General features: G+C 33.3%; 1 protein-coding gene across 1 annotated transcript; it reads right to left on the bottom strand.

Annotated features, from left to right (window-relative positions):
- Positions 1–3,082: 3,082 nt before the first annotated feature.
- Positions 3,083–13,241, bottom strand: LOC134230828 (transmembrane channel-like protein 7). Its single transcript, XM_062712684.1, has 10 exons — positions 13,005–13,241; positions 8,074–8,401; positions 7,673–7,709; positions 6,873–6,954; positions 6,394–6,695; positions 5,942–6,093; positions 4,387–4,531; positions 4,047–4,208; positions 3,516–3,679; positions 3,083–3,230 (listed from the first exon to the last, which is right to left on the bottom strand). Exons 1-10 carry the CDS (start codon positions 13,117–13,119, stop codon positions 3,083–3,085), a joined length of 1,635 nt encoding a protein of 544 aa, XP_062568668.1. The 5' UTR covers positions 13,120–13,241.
- Positions 13,242–14,631: the final 1,390 nt, after the last annotated feature.

The following is a 14,631-nucleotide window of genomic DNA, read 5'->3' as shown; positions in this document are numbered from 1 at the left end:
GCAGACAAAGCCAGAACCAAGCAGAAGGAATGTTATAATACTAAGCTCAGAGGTGGCACAGTGAAAGTCGGAGACAGAGTACTTGTGAAAATAGTCGCTTTCGAGGGAAAACATAAACTGTCAGATAGGTGGGAACAAGATCCGTACATTGTTATCGGACAACCCAATGAGAATATACCCGTGTTTGTAGTAAAGAAGGAAAACGGAGAAGGACGTAAGAGAACACTGCACCGTAACCTTCTATTACCCATTGGAGTTCTCAACGACACACCTACACCTGTAAACTTGAAATCCCAAAAGCCTGTACCTGCAAAGAGAAGATCCAAGTTACAGAAAATGGAACCAAAGTTTTCCCATTCTGATGATTTAGATGAAAGTTCTTCAGACGATGAGTCGGAATGGAGGTACAACGTAATAAGTCAAGAACAGAGAGACAATAATTCAAATATTATTGGTGAACCTGATGTTCAGACTGATACTCAAGATACTCAACAAGGCCGTATAGAGGTACAAGGGGACGCCCAACCTTCTACAGACACAATGAGTGCTGAGGAAGATATCTCTATGCGGGACAACAGTAGCGCTACGCAACGTGAGACGAATCAAGAAGAAACACTTGATGAACAAGATACAACTCATGCAGATGAGAATGATCAAGAGACAATAGTTCCATTACGTCGATCAACTAGGGAGCGAAGACTACCTATGCGATATAGATCGGACGAATTCGAGATGTCAAAGTCTGCGATACCATTGACACAAGATTGGAAGGACAGAATCAACTGCCTTACATCTTTAGCAGCTAATTCACCCTTATTAGAAAACTTGCGTTCTGAAGCGGGGAAGGCAATCCTGGACATATTGACGTCACATCCATCTCAGACTTTGAAGTGAAATAAAATGTCGGGACGTCATTTTTTCAAACCAGGGGGAGTATGTGGCAGAGTGAAATTTGTAGCTATTTTTATCAATTTATTATGATTATTCAATTTATTATTTTCATTATTTAGAAAAATTATTTGAATCATGAATTTGTTGAATATTAATATATTAAAGCTACTTTAAGTTATTTTCTAAGATAAGTGTATCACTCATGTGAATATTTTTAACTTTTGCACACTGTATCTATATTTAGAGGGAATACCCTTTTCCTTGTTTTTTATTGGTCAGTGTGGTCAATTGTAAAGAATTTAGTCATGTGATACATTTGGAGGGAAGTTTTCTATTGTGTGTTAAATGTATAGTTCCTGTGCTGCAGTCTTTGTTGTGTCATCCATTTTTTTGTCCAGAATTTTATACCTGTTACAGTAATTGGAATCTTTTCTCATTATCAGGTCAGTTAATTTGTATTTACCTATATAGTCTTTATATTATATACATAAATATCTGTTTTATGATATTAGAAATATTTAGATACATATGCTATTTAAATGGCTGATTGCATTGAAAACATGAGGATAAGTGTAACATTTATTTTGTAAAGAAATACAGGATTTAAACATATAATTATAGATATAGCACAGTGAACTGAATAGCTGAAGTTAGTGTATTTATTTTTACCTTTAGAATTCTCATGATCAAAGGATGTAGACAGTAGATTACTTATTGTAAGATGACCTTTACACCTCATGTGAGGTAAGCATTATTTCTAGAGTATTATGTTTGAAATATATATGTCATGATACATCTAGGCTCACAATACTGGTGAAATATACATGTAAATATTTTCTTTATGAATTCATGTGAAATAAGGATTTACATGATGGTATACAGTGAAACTTGATTGAATGTATTATCAGTATATTTGTAGTACTTTGTTTATTATAATAATGAGCAATCATAGATATTTTGATAGACACAAATATTTTTGAGTCTTGTGTATAAAGGGAAATAACTATTATTTTCATTTTATTCTAAAACATGAGCGTAAGAGTTATCTTTCTTACAATGTTGTTTATTAAGCTTTTATTATGTTACAGGGTCAATCTGAATCACTCTATCATCTGTCATTTCATCAATGAATCCAAATAAATGGTGTAAACGTTACTGGAGTTAGTCATCCATCCATACTGAATACGAATCGCCCTAAGACCCCGGGTTACACTAAAACAAAAATTCTTGACGTTACCCGACCTCAAAAGCTAAATATGTGCACATGTAACTTTTCTCAACATTGTCACCATTTAACTCAATACATTTCTTATGTCATTTTAACCAGTCATAAAAATGTGCACAAAATGTTCAGGTTTCATTCGTAAAATAATATCTAACAATGCCTGTCTCATATCCTGCAATCATCCAACCTCTGTCCATGTAAAGACGATTTTATTTACAGAAATACGGCAAAGACATGATCACGTAACGAAATTCATTTTTTACAGCACTGCAATCTCGGAATGATGGTTTTCCTTCATGCATGTCATCCAGTAAACGTCCAAAAATATTATATGCCACTTAAATACTAGTGAACGACTTCTTTTACTATGTTTTTCCAATTGTTTACAGAATGTATGGTCTTTGTAGGTGTTTTTCAGACGTCTACGCAGAATCTTATCACTGTTCACTGCTCCACATATCCCGAAAATGTCTCTTTTTTGAACAATTCCGACCCTGTCTTAAAATGTTTTAACTTTGATTGCTCAGCCATTTTGAAACTTTGAACGTTCAAATTTGCAGATTTGACGTGATAAATTTTTTTCAACCTCATAATGTAAAATTCTTCCAGATTTCCCCAGAATTTTATAAAAAACAAATGAAATTTATAAAGTGATAAATACCGGTAATTTTTTAAATTAAAATTTTGCACTGCTCCGAGTCTCCATACCAAGTCTTATTATGCAGCCATAATTGTAATTAAACATTTGAAATTCAATGAAATTTCAAATTTTTCAATTCACATTTAGTAAAAGATTAGAAATATGCCAATAATAAATATCAATGACACAACTTTCATTAAATTTTTAGCTTGTCCACGAACTTTACGGACAACCCTAGTAGTTTGTCTAAATTTCTATTCCACAGAGCTATAGTACTGCAGCTAAAATACCAACAGATGAAAAATTTTATTTTGGGAGGTGGGGGGTTATGCACCTACCCTGACTGAGTTTGGGTCATCATCCTCTGTCCATTGAATGTTTCCACAAATTTTCTGTTTATCATCTTCCAACAACAACTTATGGTACAGCATAACCATCAATGCTACTGGAGAGGCTAACCGAAGAAGGATACTCCTGAAATAATATTAATATTAGGAGTATGTAAGTAGTTGGTCTCACCATATTGTGATTATCTGATTAGCAATTCAATTGCCATCCCTAGTATTGACACAAATTTTTATCCTGATGCCATTTAATTTATGTGTATATTACTTTACTGCCTTCTGTACTTACTCCTGAGAAAACAGTGTAAACTGCTTTTTAAGTCATTTATTCAGGTAAACCATGCTTTTCATATGAGCAGATACCACTAAGTTTTTCTCTTGTACATGTATATTTCTTGTATGAAAAATTGTTTACCTAAAGAGTGTAATTTTAATTTGAAATTCATGTGTGTACTCTTCAAATATCACAAGCTTCTGAAAGACTCGAGGCACAACCAAGTTCAGCAAATTAATTGTTAGATGAGGAACAAACTGGAAGAACAGGTTAGAAGCTGCACTTGAACCTTCTCCATCACTTTCCTAAAAGGAAATGTAAAATTTGTATACATCTGATTCTTTTGGAAACAATCATTTGTTAAAAAAAATGTGTCTCATCAGTAAATCAGCTTAAATTCTGCTCTATAATGCTCAGTGCTAAGCTACACATTTTGTTTTACTGCTTGATGGGACAATTACTAGATGTTCCCCTGCATTAGTAGGAAGATGAAAAACAAATACATGTACCTACATTTACAAAAAAAATTCCCCAGAGGTATAAAACTGTGAGTGCAACACTTAAGAGAAGTGTTTTGCTTCAAATCTAAAATCAGCAGGAAGTAATTTCTTGCCACTTAAGATTATCTCATAAACTGTAACACACAGTGTGTAGAATCTTAATATATTTTACATCTATCATCTTAGATGTGGTGAGTCCAATCAGAGCCAGGGATCCACACAGGAGAATGACCACCAGGATATTGATAACGATTCTCATCCCCCACACCTCTAACCAGTCCACCAATGTACGGAGACCAAGCCGCTTTGTACGCTCCTGGTCTGCTAGGTCAGCCTATATAAAACAAAGAATAGCTATCAAACAATATATATACATCAAAGAACTTAATTTATTTTTTAAATTAGAGAAAAAAAATTGATGGCCCTAACTCAATTTCTTTAAAATCATTTCTTTTTGTGTACTATTTGTTGTTGATTATTACCAGTCACTGTTAGTAAGTTATAACACGTACCACTAATGCGACTCCAATGACGTTCCTTTTATGACTGGCTGCCTTGACCTCTTTAATGCAGTAGTCCCAGCCACCAAACACTTTATTGGTAAACTGTGCCACGGACTTCTCTACACCATGGGAGGCTTTCATGTTTTTGGCAGAACTGAAATTTGAATCCATAATCTCTTATTATACTCAAAGCATCAAATCCAAAACATCTTTTGGTCTGTTTGCCTGTCAAATAAATGATGTAGGGTCATAATTCTAGAACCGTCTCACTGAAATGGTTGAAACTTAGGTTAATTATTAATTACTCAAGACTTAAGTTAAATAATGTAAAAATATTCATGCTGACTAAAGGGTAAGCTTCAATCCTTAAAGATATTGAAATGAAAGAAAAAGTGAGCAAGCTCACATACCCCACGCTCCCCCAAAAGTCAAAGTGCTGAAATTTCCCGAAAAAATAAAGGAATAAAAATTTCCTGGTAATATGCACATCTACACATTGTGTCCTAAATATCTGCAAAATTTGACAAAACTTGTTGCAGCTGTATGAGGAGTTGTGCTGACAAAATATTCATCTCTATATTAAAGATATGGCCATAAAATCTAAGTTTAAAAGTGCGGAAATTCCCGCAAAAAATACAGGAATCAGAATTTCCTGGTAATATGCACATCTACACATTGTTTCCTAAATATCTGCTTAGTTTGACGAAATTGTGTGCAGCGGTTTAAGAGGAGTTGCACTGACAAACTGTTCATCTCTATATTCAAGATATAGCCAAAAATCTAAGTTGAAAAGTGCGGAAATTCCCGCAAAAAATACAGGAATCAGAATTTCCTGGCAATATGCACATCTACACATTGTGTCCTAAATACCTGCAAAGTTTGACGAAATTGTGTGCAGCGGTTTAAAAGGAGTTGTGCTGACAAACTGTTCATCTCTATATTCAAGATATGGCCAAAAATCTAAGTTTTAAAGTGTGGAATTCACGGAAAAAATAAAGGAATCGGAATTTCCTGGTTATATGCACATCTACACATTATATTCTAAATATCTGCAAAGTTTGACGAAAATCTGTGCAGCAGTTTATGAGGAGTTGTGCTGACAAAAAAACAGGCCTGGGGGCCATAAAAGTGAGACGAGCTCACTTTTGATCTCAGTCTCACTTTTCCGCTATATATTCCTTTGGTAAAAGTGAGACTGAGATCAAAAGTGAGTTCGTATAAATTCTATGCCCCCCAGGCCAGGACTGACTGACTGATGAGTCAAAAACATTATACCTCATGCAACTTGTTGCGTGGGGTATAATTAGTTTTTTAGGTCTGAATTATATAAAAAAGAAAATTATACATTTATACATTGATGCTCATGACCTTATAGTGTGTAAAACATTGACAAGGTCATATCTTAAAGGTCAAGGACAGCAGTTTTAACTTAAAAATCTTTGAAGATAAAGGTCTTGTTTTTCAGGTCATACAGTATTGGTCAGTGTTAAGTGATGGCAGTGCTGGTGATGGTGGTGGAGGGGGGGGGGGGGGTTCATACAGCATTTGATGATAAGAGTCTTACTTTTTGATGATTAGGATAAAACTGAGGAGAAGGCTGAAGAAGACGCTGCAGAGGTAGGCTACTCCTACATTATACACCACCTCCTGACCATTGTCTGTACGGGTCCTGTTTTTATAAGCTCCATAGAACATGATCGATCTCTCCATAAAACCCTGGAGAAAACAAGCAATTATATGAATTAAGTCACAACAATTTTTCCTTGCACACATTACTTATGAGTATTTTTCAACACACTCTACCACAAAAAAGAAGCACTTCATACAAGATTTGAATGTGCTAGAGAAATGAAGGAAATACATGTACATATATTCAGTGACAAAATCATTCCCCCAATTTTTTAATTTAATTAATATATTTTGACTCTGCTCTTATTTTTGTGCAATAGAAAAGCACAGCTATGATCATGATGGAATGGACGTTTCATACTTAGAATAAACATTGTTAATGCTTACCGTGCCTTGTATGAGATCCAGAAATAAAGTAGCCTTTGAATGTGAAGGCCCATGTATTTTGTCTATATGTTTAATGTACTGCTGGGTACAGTTCACTGTCCGCATTATCATTGTATACTCCTCACTTGTGACATTAAGTTCTGGAGAAGTAATGTTCCTCACATAAAGATCAAAACTTGAGGAATTGAGGGCAGCATAAGGAATCACTAGGATTGTGAACATGATGACCATGATGTAAAAATTCAGGAACATCAGCCATTTCACAAAGCGAAAGTAGGTCATGATGGCCATTCCATACCGACCTGTAGTAAAAACATACTGCTTATGTACACGTTCTTACTTTAATGGTATATGCTAGCATATTTTTAAAGAGCATTCAATGCTGATGACAAAATATGAATATATCTGTCTGAAGTTTTTTTTAAAATTTCTGGTTATAAAACCATAATTATATGAGAGATAAGATCTTGATACTTTACCCTCGATTTGTCTGAGAGTTCCGTGGAACAAGGTCACGGATTGACGAATGTCCTTGAACATCATCCTCCATTTGTGCCATTTCTAGAAAACAAAAAAAGTATGTGTATATACTAAATTGTATGTTTTTTAAAGTATCTGTCAAATGAATTCAAGAAAACAGATTTCAAAACATTTTACATATATATTGTTGTAATCAAACTAGGTAAGGCATTTCAAAAATAAATAGAAATTAAAGTATTTCAGATTATTAATTTTGAAACAATGAAAGTCCACTTCAGTAAAACTTAAAGATACTAGACAATTTTATATAGAAAAAAAAAAAAACATAGAAAGCACGTTACAGAACATGCATAAAAAATAATTATAAAAACAACTGTGTCAACATCTTTTTCAACGACATAGTATGTGGTATCAAATAACTTGTTAAGGTAGGGTGCATGCATTAGATGATAACACTTGATTTAAACAGGAAAAACTCACTTCTTGATGTTTATTTGCACTGCCTTAACTAATAAAAAGTTATTCATGTATGTTGTAATTCATATGGACAGTAATTACTGACTGATAAATTATTACACGAACTTGTCAGAAAACATTAAGCCATAAATTATAAATAGCCAGTAGGTATACTTATTACTTGACTTATGATTCACAATTAAATGTTTCTTCCAGCTGGCTTATTTTATTTTTATGCTTGTATAAAACCCTCTTGATGTCATATCTGAATTTTGACAATAAAATCTATGATCTGCTGATTATATTTCCTTATTTGCAGTATTAAATGTAAAGCTATACCCACCCTTGCTTGTATTTCTATTCTCTCCAAGGTTGACACTCTACAAAAAAGTAAACAATCTGTGAAATCAGTGACCTTAGCATGCTATGTCACTCAAAAAACACAATTCTCTGACACCGTATCTCCAAAATTATCAGTAGCTTTGTGGGTGATTTAAACTTTTTACATCTCACAAAAGTTATTGTTTCATAGTGTGAAATAAAAATGCCATCAGGCTACCTCAGTTTTCTCACCATTTTTTGGCCAATGATTCTCATAAAAATTTTCTTGAATTTGAGTCCTTTAAATCAGCAACCTTTATTTTAACGTTAGATAAAATACATGGTTTTGGCTCATTGTATATCAGATTTTGGATTGTTTGACTGTTAGACCATAAGACCATTAATTCTCTACAGACTACTTACTTGACTGCCCTAGCCACATTTCTAAAGGACACTCTATTCCTGTTTTTCAGGTCCTCGTATCTCTCCCAGAAGGGTCGGGGTCTGACGTATCGGCCCTCGCTGATCCTGTGTAGGTCCCTCCGCCGGTCCTTGATGGACCTGGATGACGTGAACCTCCTGATCCGGACACTGGGCAGTTTACTCCGGATATCACCCTGTAGATCCTGCTCCAGATCATGGTTGTTCAGTAGCAGGGTCACGACTTTAGATCTATGGTTCTTCTGGAGCCGTGGATTCTTCCTCAACCTCACAATGACTCCCGTGTCTGTCTGGCACCGTCCCCGAAATCCTAAACGACGATTCATCTCAGATAATCAGAAGCTTCCATTATACAGACACAAACGTCAATATAAAAAACACATCATGAATAATTCTAGGTATAAATTTGGTGTTGACCCACGTGTGTATACAACCTTGCCATAAATCGTGAACTATCTATTACAGTAACTGTTAATCATACTCAAGTGTTTCTAATGATCACTTTATAATATGTCACTGATTTCACACATGAATCACAACAACAAAAAATACACATTCCTTCTGATGAAGGGTCTACAGTGCACGCACACAACTGTCATGTAATCGTAACAAAATAATCCCCGGAATGAAGAACTTAGAGGAAAGTTCACTCTGGTCAAGGACCACAAATTATTTTGTCATGGAAAGTTGATCTCTTTGTAGGAATGACAATGTATCAAATGTCCCTAGGTTATGTTGTTTACAGAAGAGAATTAGTAGCAATTTCTTCAGTGTTCTTCCCAACTTAGTTATTTACAATGGGGATTCATCACAAAGGCAAGTGTCAAATGCATGTAATTGTTATATAAAAAGGATTTGTAATGAAACAATAAAATAACGGTATCCACTTAAAAACAGGAAAAAATTAACCATAAAACTTTTGTATTGAAATCTTTAAAAATTGTTTACTAGCTGTTTGGAGTGTTTGCCTATAGTCTACCTACAGAAAGTTGAATATACTGGTATTGTACAAGTGTTGAACTTCTTTATTGACTTTATGATGCATTCATACAGTACAAACTGTATGGAACTGCATTTATGAAACATATACTGGGAATTATGCATAGTAATTTTTAAGATAAATAATAATTAAAAAAAAAAAAGTTTTGATAAAGACTGTCTATTGGTTGTGTAAAAATACAAGTTTAAAGCATCATAATTTTCTCAATTATATATATATCACTTTCTTTTTATTTTTGTATGATTCAAAACTAGGTTTCCCAATAAAAAGCTCTTTTTTAAAATTTTTTTCCTATGCTCAAGACTATAAATATTATATACATCCTTAAGAGAAATAAACCTATAAATTCTTTTGATCTAGAACACATTTCTTTAGATGCACCAATGACCAAAATGAATAAAAAAGGAAGAAAAGATTAATAGGTATAGACAGGGTATAAATCTGATGTCACAAATTTCCTACTGCAGTCTTCTTTCATATAAGCTAGCTCATTCACAATATGTTAACAGGTTACATATGACCCTTTCTTGTGAAATTAAAGGGTTTTTTTTCCAATTCTTTTTTTTATATTAAATTTACCTCTAGATTTCAGCTTGATTTAATTACCTGGCTTTATTTATGGTTCTGAAATTGGATTGCAGACTACAAATTTGATTTATTATCTTCAGATCATTTTCTATTTGAAAAAAATACAACTCCAGATATTTGAAGACATCTTGGGTGTTCACAGAAAATCATCTAACATTGCTGTTTGTGTCATGAAAATATGTTTAAATTTTATTTAAGAATTAAAAACTTAGAGACAGAGAATGAGAATAATGACCAATTAGTGGTGTCTGCATTTAAGGAAGATAAAACAGAGGTCTAGAGTACCTTGCCCTTGGCAAAGAAAACTTTTTTACTCAACATTAGAAATTGTCTTTATATATCTTCATTGGACAAATCACATAAAACTTTAAAATATTTAAAGGAGCATTATAGTAACAAAACCAGTGAACAATTAAAGAACATTTCTAAATCAGTTTGTGGAAAATTAACTTTTTATAGTAATGTAATTCATTTCAATGAATATAAATTACAAAAAAAACTATCTACAATTACCAAGAAATCTTGAAGAACAATCCTAACAAAACATGTACTAAGAATTAGTTCTCATATGAATTATATTGAATTAGGGAGATACCCAAGGCCGGCTATTCCTAGAGAAAACAATGTGTATATGTCACTGTTGTAATTTTTTTAATTGAAAATGAAGAAAATTTTGTACTTTATTTTCCTAGTTATGATCAATGTAGATTACCAAATTTCTCAATGTTACATGAAGGAAAGAAAATCTTCAACAAACCTGATTTCTCACTTTGAAATTTTTATTCTATGTATGTTAATTTGTTGTTTATTCATGACTACTATGCCAACGTATGATGGTGTTGTCAATATTAACTTTTTAAATTATTTTTGCACCATTTGTAAATAACTTGCTTGCAAATTTTAACATTGCCTACTTTTTGAAAACAATGATCAAACACTTTCTTTATTATGTCTCATATAAACTGAGAGAATTATCACAACATGATGTCACTAAAATTTTTGCATCTGACAAAGAAATTATGAAAGGAATACTATATGCATCAATACATTCTATCCTCATAGCAGAGGAAACCTAATCCCCCTGGTTAGATGGATTTAAAATGTAACCTGGTATGACACTCACTCAAGACATTTATCTTACTGAAAAAAAAAAAACCGGTTTGCAAGATCCTGTTACTTTAATTTGTATATAGGCTTTCAATGGCATAGGAATATCAAAGAAATACCATATTGTCTCCTGCATATTTTGAATCATACTGTCCTAAATAATTAATAAGTATGCTGACACCATTATTTCTGTAACTTCTCAGGGGTGTAGCCAGGGTACTTTTGATGTGGAAGCCCGAGTAGACAGGGGGTTTGGAGGTAAAGGCCCTAGAAGCTAGTGAATTTTGTTACACAGCCATATTTAAGGTCTATTCTGTTCTTGTACAAAATGCAGAAAAACACTCAAAAATGAGAAAGGAACTTACTGCTGTATCGTTGTATAATGAATGCAATACAAACAATTTGAAGAGACAAAATATATATGGTAAAATATGGTCTGTTAGAATGCACTTAGAAAAACTCAGCATATTCAGTTATTAATCAACCTATTTCTGGACTTTTCCACCCCAGTTTGGGAATGGGGCCCAGGCCCCTACAATTGGGAATTGAACAAAATTTCACAACTTTTGGGGAAATTTTATAGCAAGATGTCTTTCAAGAAATAAACATAAATATGATGAATAAAATATAAAATTGATTTTTTACTTCATTATTTGGAACTAAAATTCAGAGAATAGATCAATTATAATAACATTTTAGCCAAGTTTTCAAAAATTATGTTCATTTTATTCAGAGGTCAAACATGAATTTTTCAAAAATTGAACGCAGGCTGTTAATTTTGGGGGAAAATGCATAGGGGCTTGTCTTCCGGATTGTTAAATGTATTTTACATTTAACAATCCAGAAGACAAGCCCCTGTGCCCTACACAGGGCAGTGGAAAATCCCTGCAGTATGTTAAATTGTATCTTTAGTTTATTCTCACTCAATGGATCTTGTTTTAGGGAAGTTTTTTTTCTGCTTTTAAAAGTAAGTATCAGGGTATAATAAATATTTTGTTTGCATCTCAATCAAATGGTGGAGTACCATTTGACAATTGACAAGCTGATGGAAACTGTTCTTTGAAAAATTTATAAAAAAAAATATAGATCTAGAATTTCCTTTCAACCTGGACCTGAAATCTAACTAGAAGCTGTATGACAAAGTGACTGTACTCAAATGTATGTAGAACATACTCAATTTTAGCAATTAACAAAATATATATATATTTAAAAACTTTGTAGATGAATAGGGCTTACAGAGACCATGGATCCAATATTACTGAATAGAATAGCTATTACTTTACTATTTAAAAAACATTCATCTTATCAAATAAACGTATTCTTTTTTTGCAATATCAAAGAAAAAATTTATAATAAACATATATAATATATATAATATCACTGTCTGGATACATGACAATCAGGAACTAAATGTATGCTGACAGACTAATTTAAGTGTACCTTCCTTATCTCCCGTCAACATTCAGTTTAGGATTAGCTTCTGTATGCTTATAATCTTACACCCAGGCTTATAATTTTTTTTCAATAATTTTAAAAACAATTGAATTACACGGCCTCACCTTTTTTTAATCGAGACTTTTGTACAGTATAAAATTAAATCCCTGTTTTGATTGTTCAGTTAACTCTTGAATTATAAACATAGAAACCTACCTAGCTTCTGACACTTGGTCCCAAATCAAACAATGATGGATCTGGACAACAGGAGTAGACTTTAGTTTATAATTAGTTCACATCTAAATCAAATAGTTTTCAACATGTAGGCCTACACACTTAAAACTCATTTTGGCCAAAATCAAAGTGCTTCATAGCGTACAATTCAACTGAATGCTGATATGGCTAGATAAACTATAGGGATTGATGACTTGAAATCTACTTTAACAATTAACAGAGCATTACTGTAATAATAAGGTTTAACACATTTTTATGCCCCTCGGCTCTTTTTGGTGGACAAAGTTTCGTGTGGTGTGTTATATCAGAAAAACGTTACGAGAGCAAATGAAAACCACCTAAGTAACTGATTATCCTAATTACTATACATAATGATTTTTAATTATCTGACTACTCATTTTTTCCACATAACCCCCTCCCCTTATTACACAAATAGGAATCGCCCTAGATCTTCAGACGGAAAGTAAACACATTAGACACAGTGGTGGATCCAAACGTTTACCTCCAAATTGTCAAAGCACCAACAATGCACATGAATGGAAATTCATACCTTCTAACTGCGTTATATCGTCCAGTAATGGACTTTCACTTTCTTGACCTGCAACAGATTCAGGGACCTCAATGTTTTCGATGTCTTCTTCACCGTCTTCTTCTTTGGAAGCCATTACTCTAAGTTCCAAAACCTCTCCGTACTCGAAGACAATCCGGAAACAAGTGAGTCACAACATGCATCATCACTTCCACATACCTATGTGGTCAAAATATTCAATTTCACGATAATTAAACAACATATAAGACTCCATTCGCCGATGCACACATAATCACGCTCAAATTTGGATGAATGCCACTGAAAAAAAATTTCAAGGTGTAACTGTATTTCAATAAAAATACTGAAAAATACGTTAGACACTGTCGTTTCTTTTTAGGTCTTTCCACCTTTCTGTGGAAAGACCTATTGATTTGCTTATGTTTATTAGGTCTTTCCACCTTTCTGTGGAAAGACCTATTGATTTCCTTCTGTTTCTTTTTTTCCTTTTTCTTATTAGGTCTTTCCACCTTTCCGTGGAAAGACCTATTGGTATTCTTCTGTTTCTTATTCTTCTTATTTTTCCGCCGTGTGATTTTGAGTTTCAAGATATAACGAAAAGATTTATAGTCCATAAGAATGTACTTTGTAAAAGATTATTGCAGTTGACCCTGCGTAAATGAACCTTGACCCCTTTCAGAGTTACGACCCCTTTTGCAAGAAATGCTTGTTATCGCTACTCCTTCGAAACTGTAAACCGTAGAGGTATGAAACCTTCACCAATGTCTTTGACTAATTTAGGAGACTCTTCAATCTTTTCATTGCGAAAGCATTCTTTGACCCTTTCAATGAGTTATTGCCCCTGAAACTTTATGAATTTTAGAAATAATTTAAAATTTTCAAAATAAGAAGTCATAGAGACATGGGACCAACTGCATAAGATTCATTGACTTTTGACCTTAAAATTTGTGTAAAGGTCAAGGTCATTTCAAAAATGAGAAATTTAGCTCTTTTTATATCTCTTTTGTCTTTCAACATATACGCAATGTCTATGTATCATTGATATGCACTCTTAAAACTATTTCAAGGATTTCCTTCTTGTCCCCTAAAATTAACCCTTTTAAAAGTTATTGCCCCTTGTGCAAAAAACCTTGTTATCGCTACTCCTCCCAAACTATAGACCCTAGAGGCACCAAGCCTTCACTAATGTGTTAAGGATCTTTAGGCCTAACATCACTGTATAAATGCAAAAGGATCTGATGACCCCTTATATAAGTTATTGCCCTTTAACTTCTTTGCACTTAATATAAAACCTTATAACTTGAAAACTATAAGACCTAGAAGCATGGGGTCAATTGCATTGTCACCCGTGACCTTTGACCTTGAAAATTTTTCAAGGTCAAAGGTCAAGGTCATTCCATATTTTTTTTATTTTTAATTTTTTCTATGTTTTAAGACAATTTTGGTTTTTTTTTTCATGAAATTTAATTTTAAGGAGTCAGATATAAAAGAGATTTGAAATTCAAAGAAGGTGGAAAGACCTCTTATTGTTCTGTGAACAATAAGTCTCCTAGTTAGGTCTTTCCACCTTTCTGTGGAAAGACCTATTGATTTTCTTCTGTTTCTTTTTAGGTCTTTCCACCTTTCTGTG

The sequence above is a fragment of the Saccostrea cucullata genome, unplaced genomic scaffold (assembly GCF_032062105.1).
Source record: "Saccostrea cucullata isolate Sc308-1 unplaced genomic scaffold, CSIRO_AGI_Scuc_v1 ctg11285, whole genome shotgun sequence".
NCBI classification, from domain to species: domain Eukaryota; kingdom Metazoa; phylum Mollusca; class Bivalvia; order Ostreida; family Ostreidae; genus Saccostrea; species Saccostrea cuccullata.
Note: the sequence above shows the minus strand (reverse complement) of the source record. Positions and strands in the feature narration are given on the sequence as shown.

Bases quoted from the DNA above. Each gene is read 5' to 3' on its own strand.
- LOC134230828 (XM_062712684.1), bottom strand. From the start codon at position 13,119: ATGGCTTCCAAAGAAGAAGACGGTGAAGAAGACATCGAAAACATTGAG. The intron at 7,710-8,073 runs GTAAGTAGTCTG...ACTTTTTTGTAG, and splicing joins AATGTGGCTAGGGCAGTCAA to AGTGTCAACCTTGGAGAGAA. The intron at 4,532-5,941 runs GTAAGACTCTTA...TTCAAATTTCAG, and splicing joins TTTATCCTAATCATCAAAAA to TTCTGCCAAAAACATGAAAG.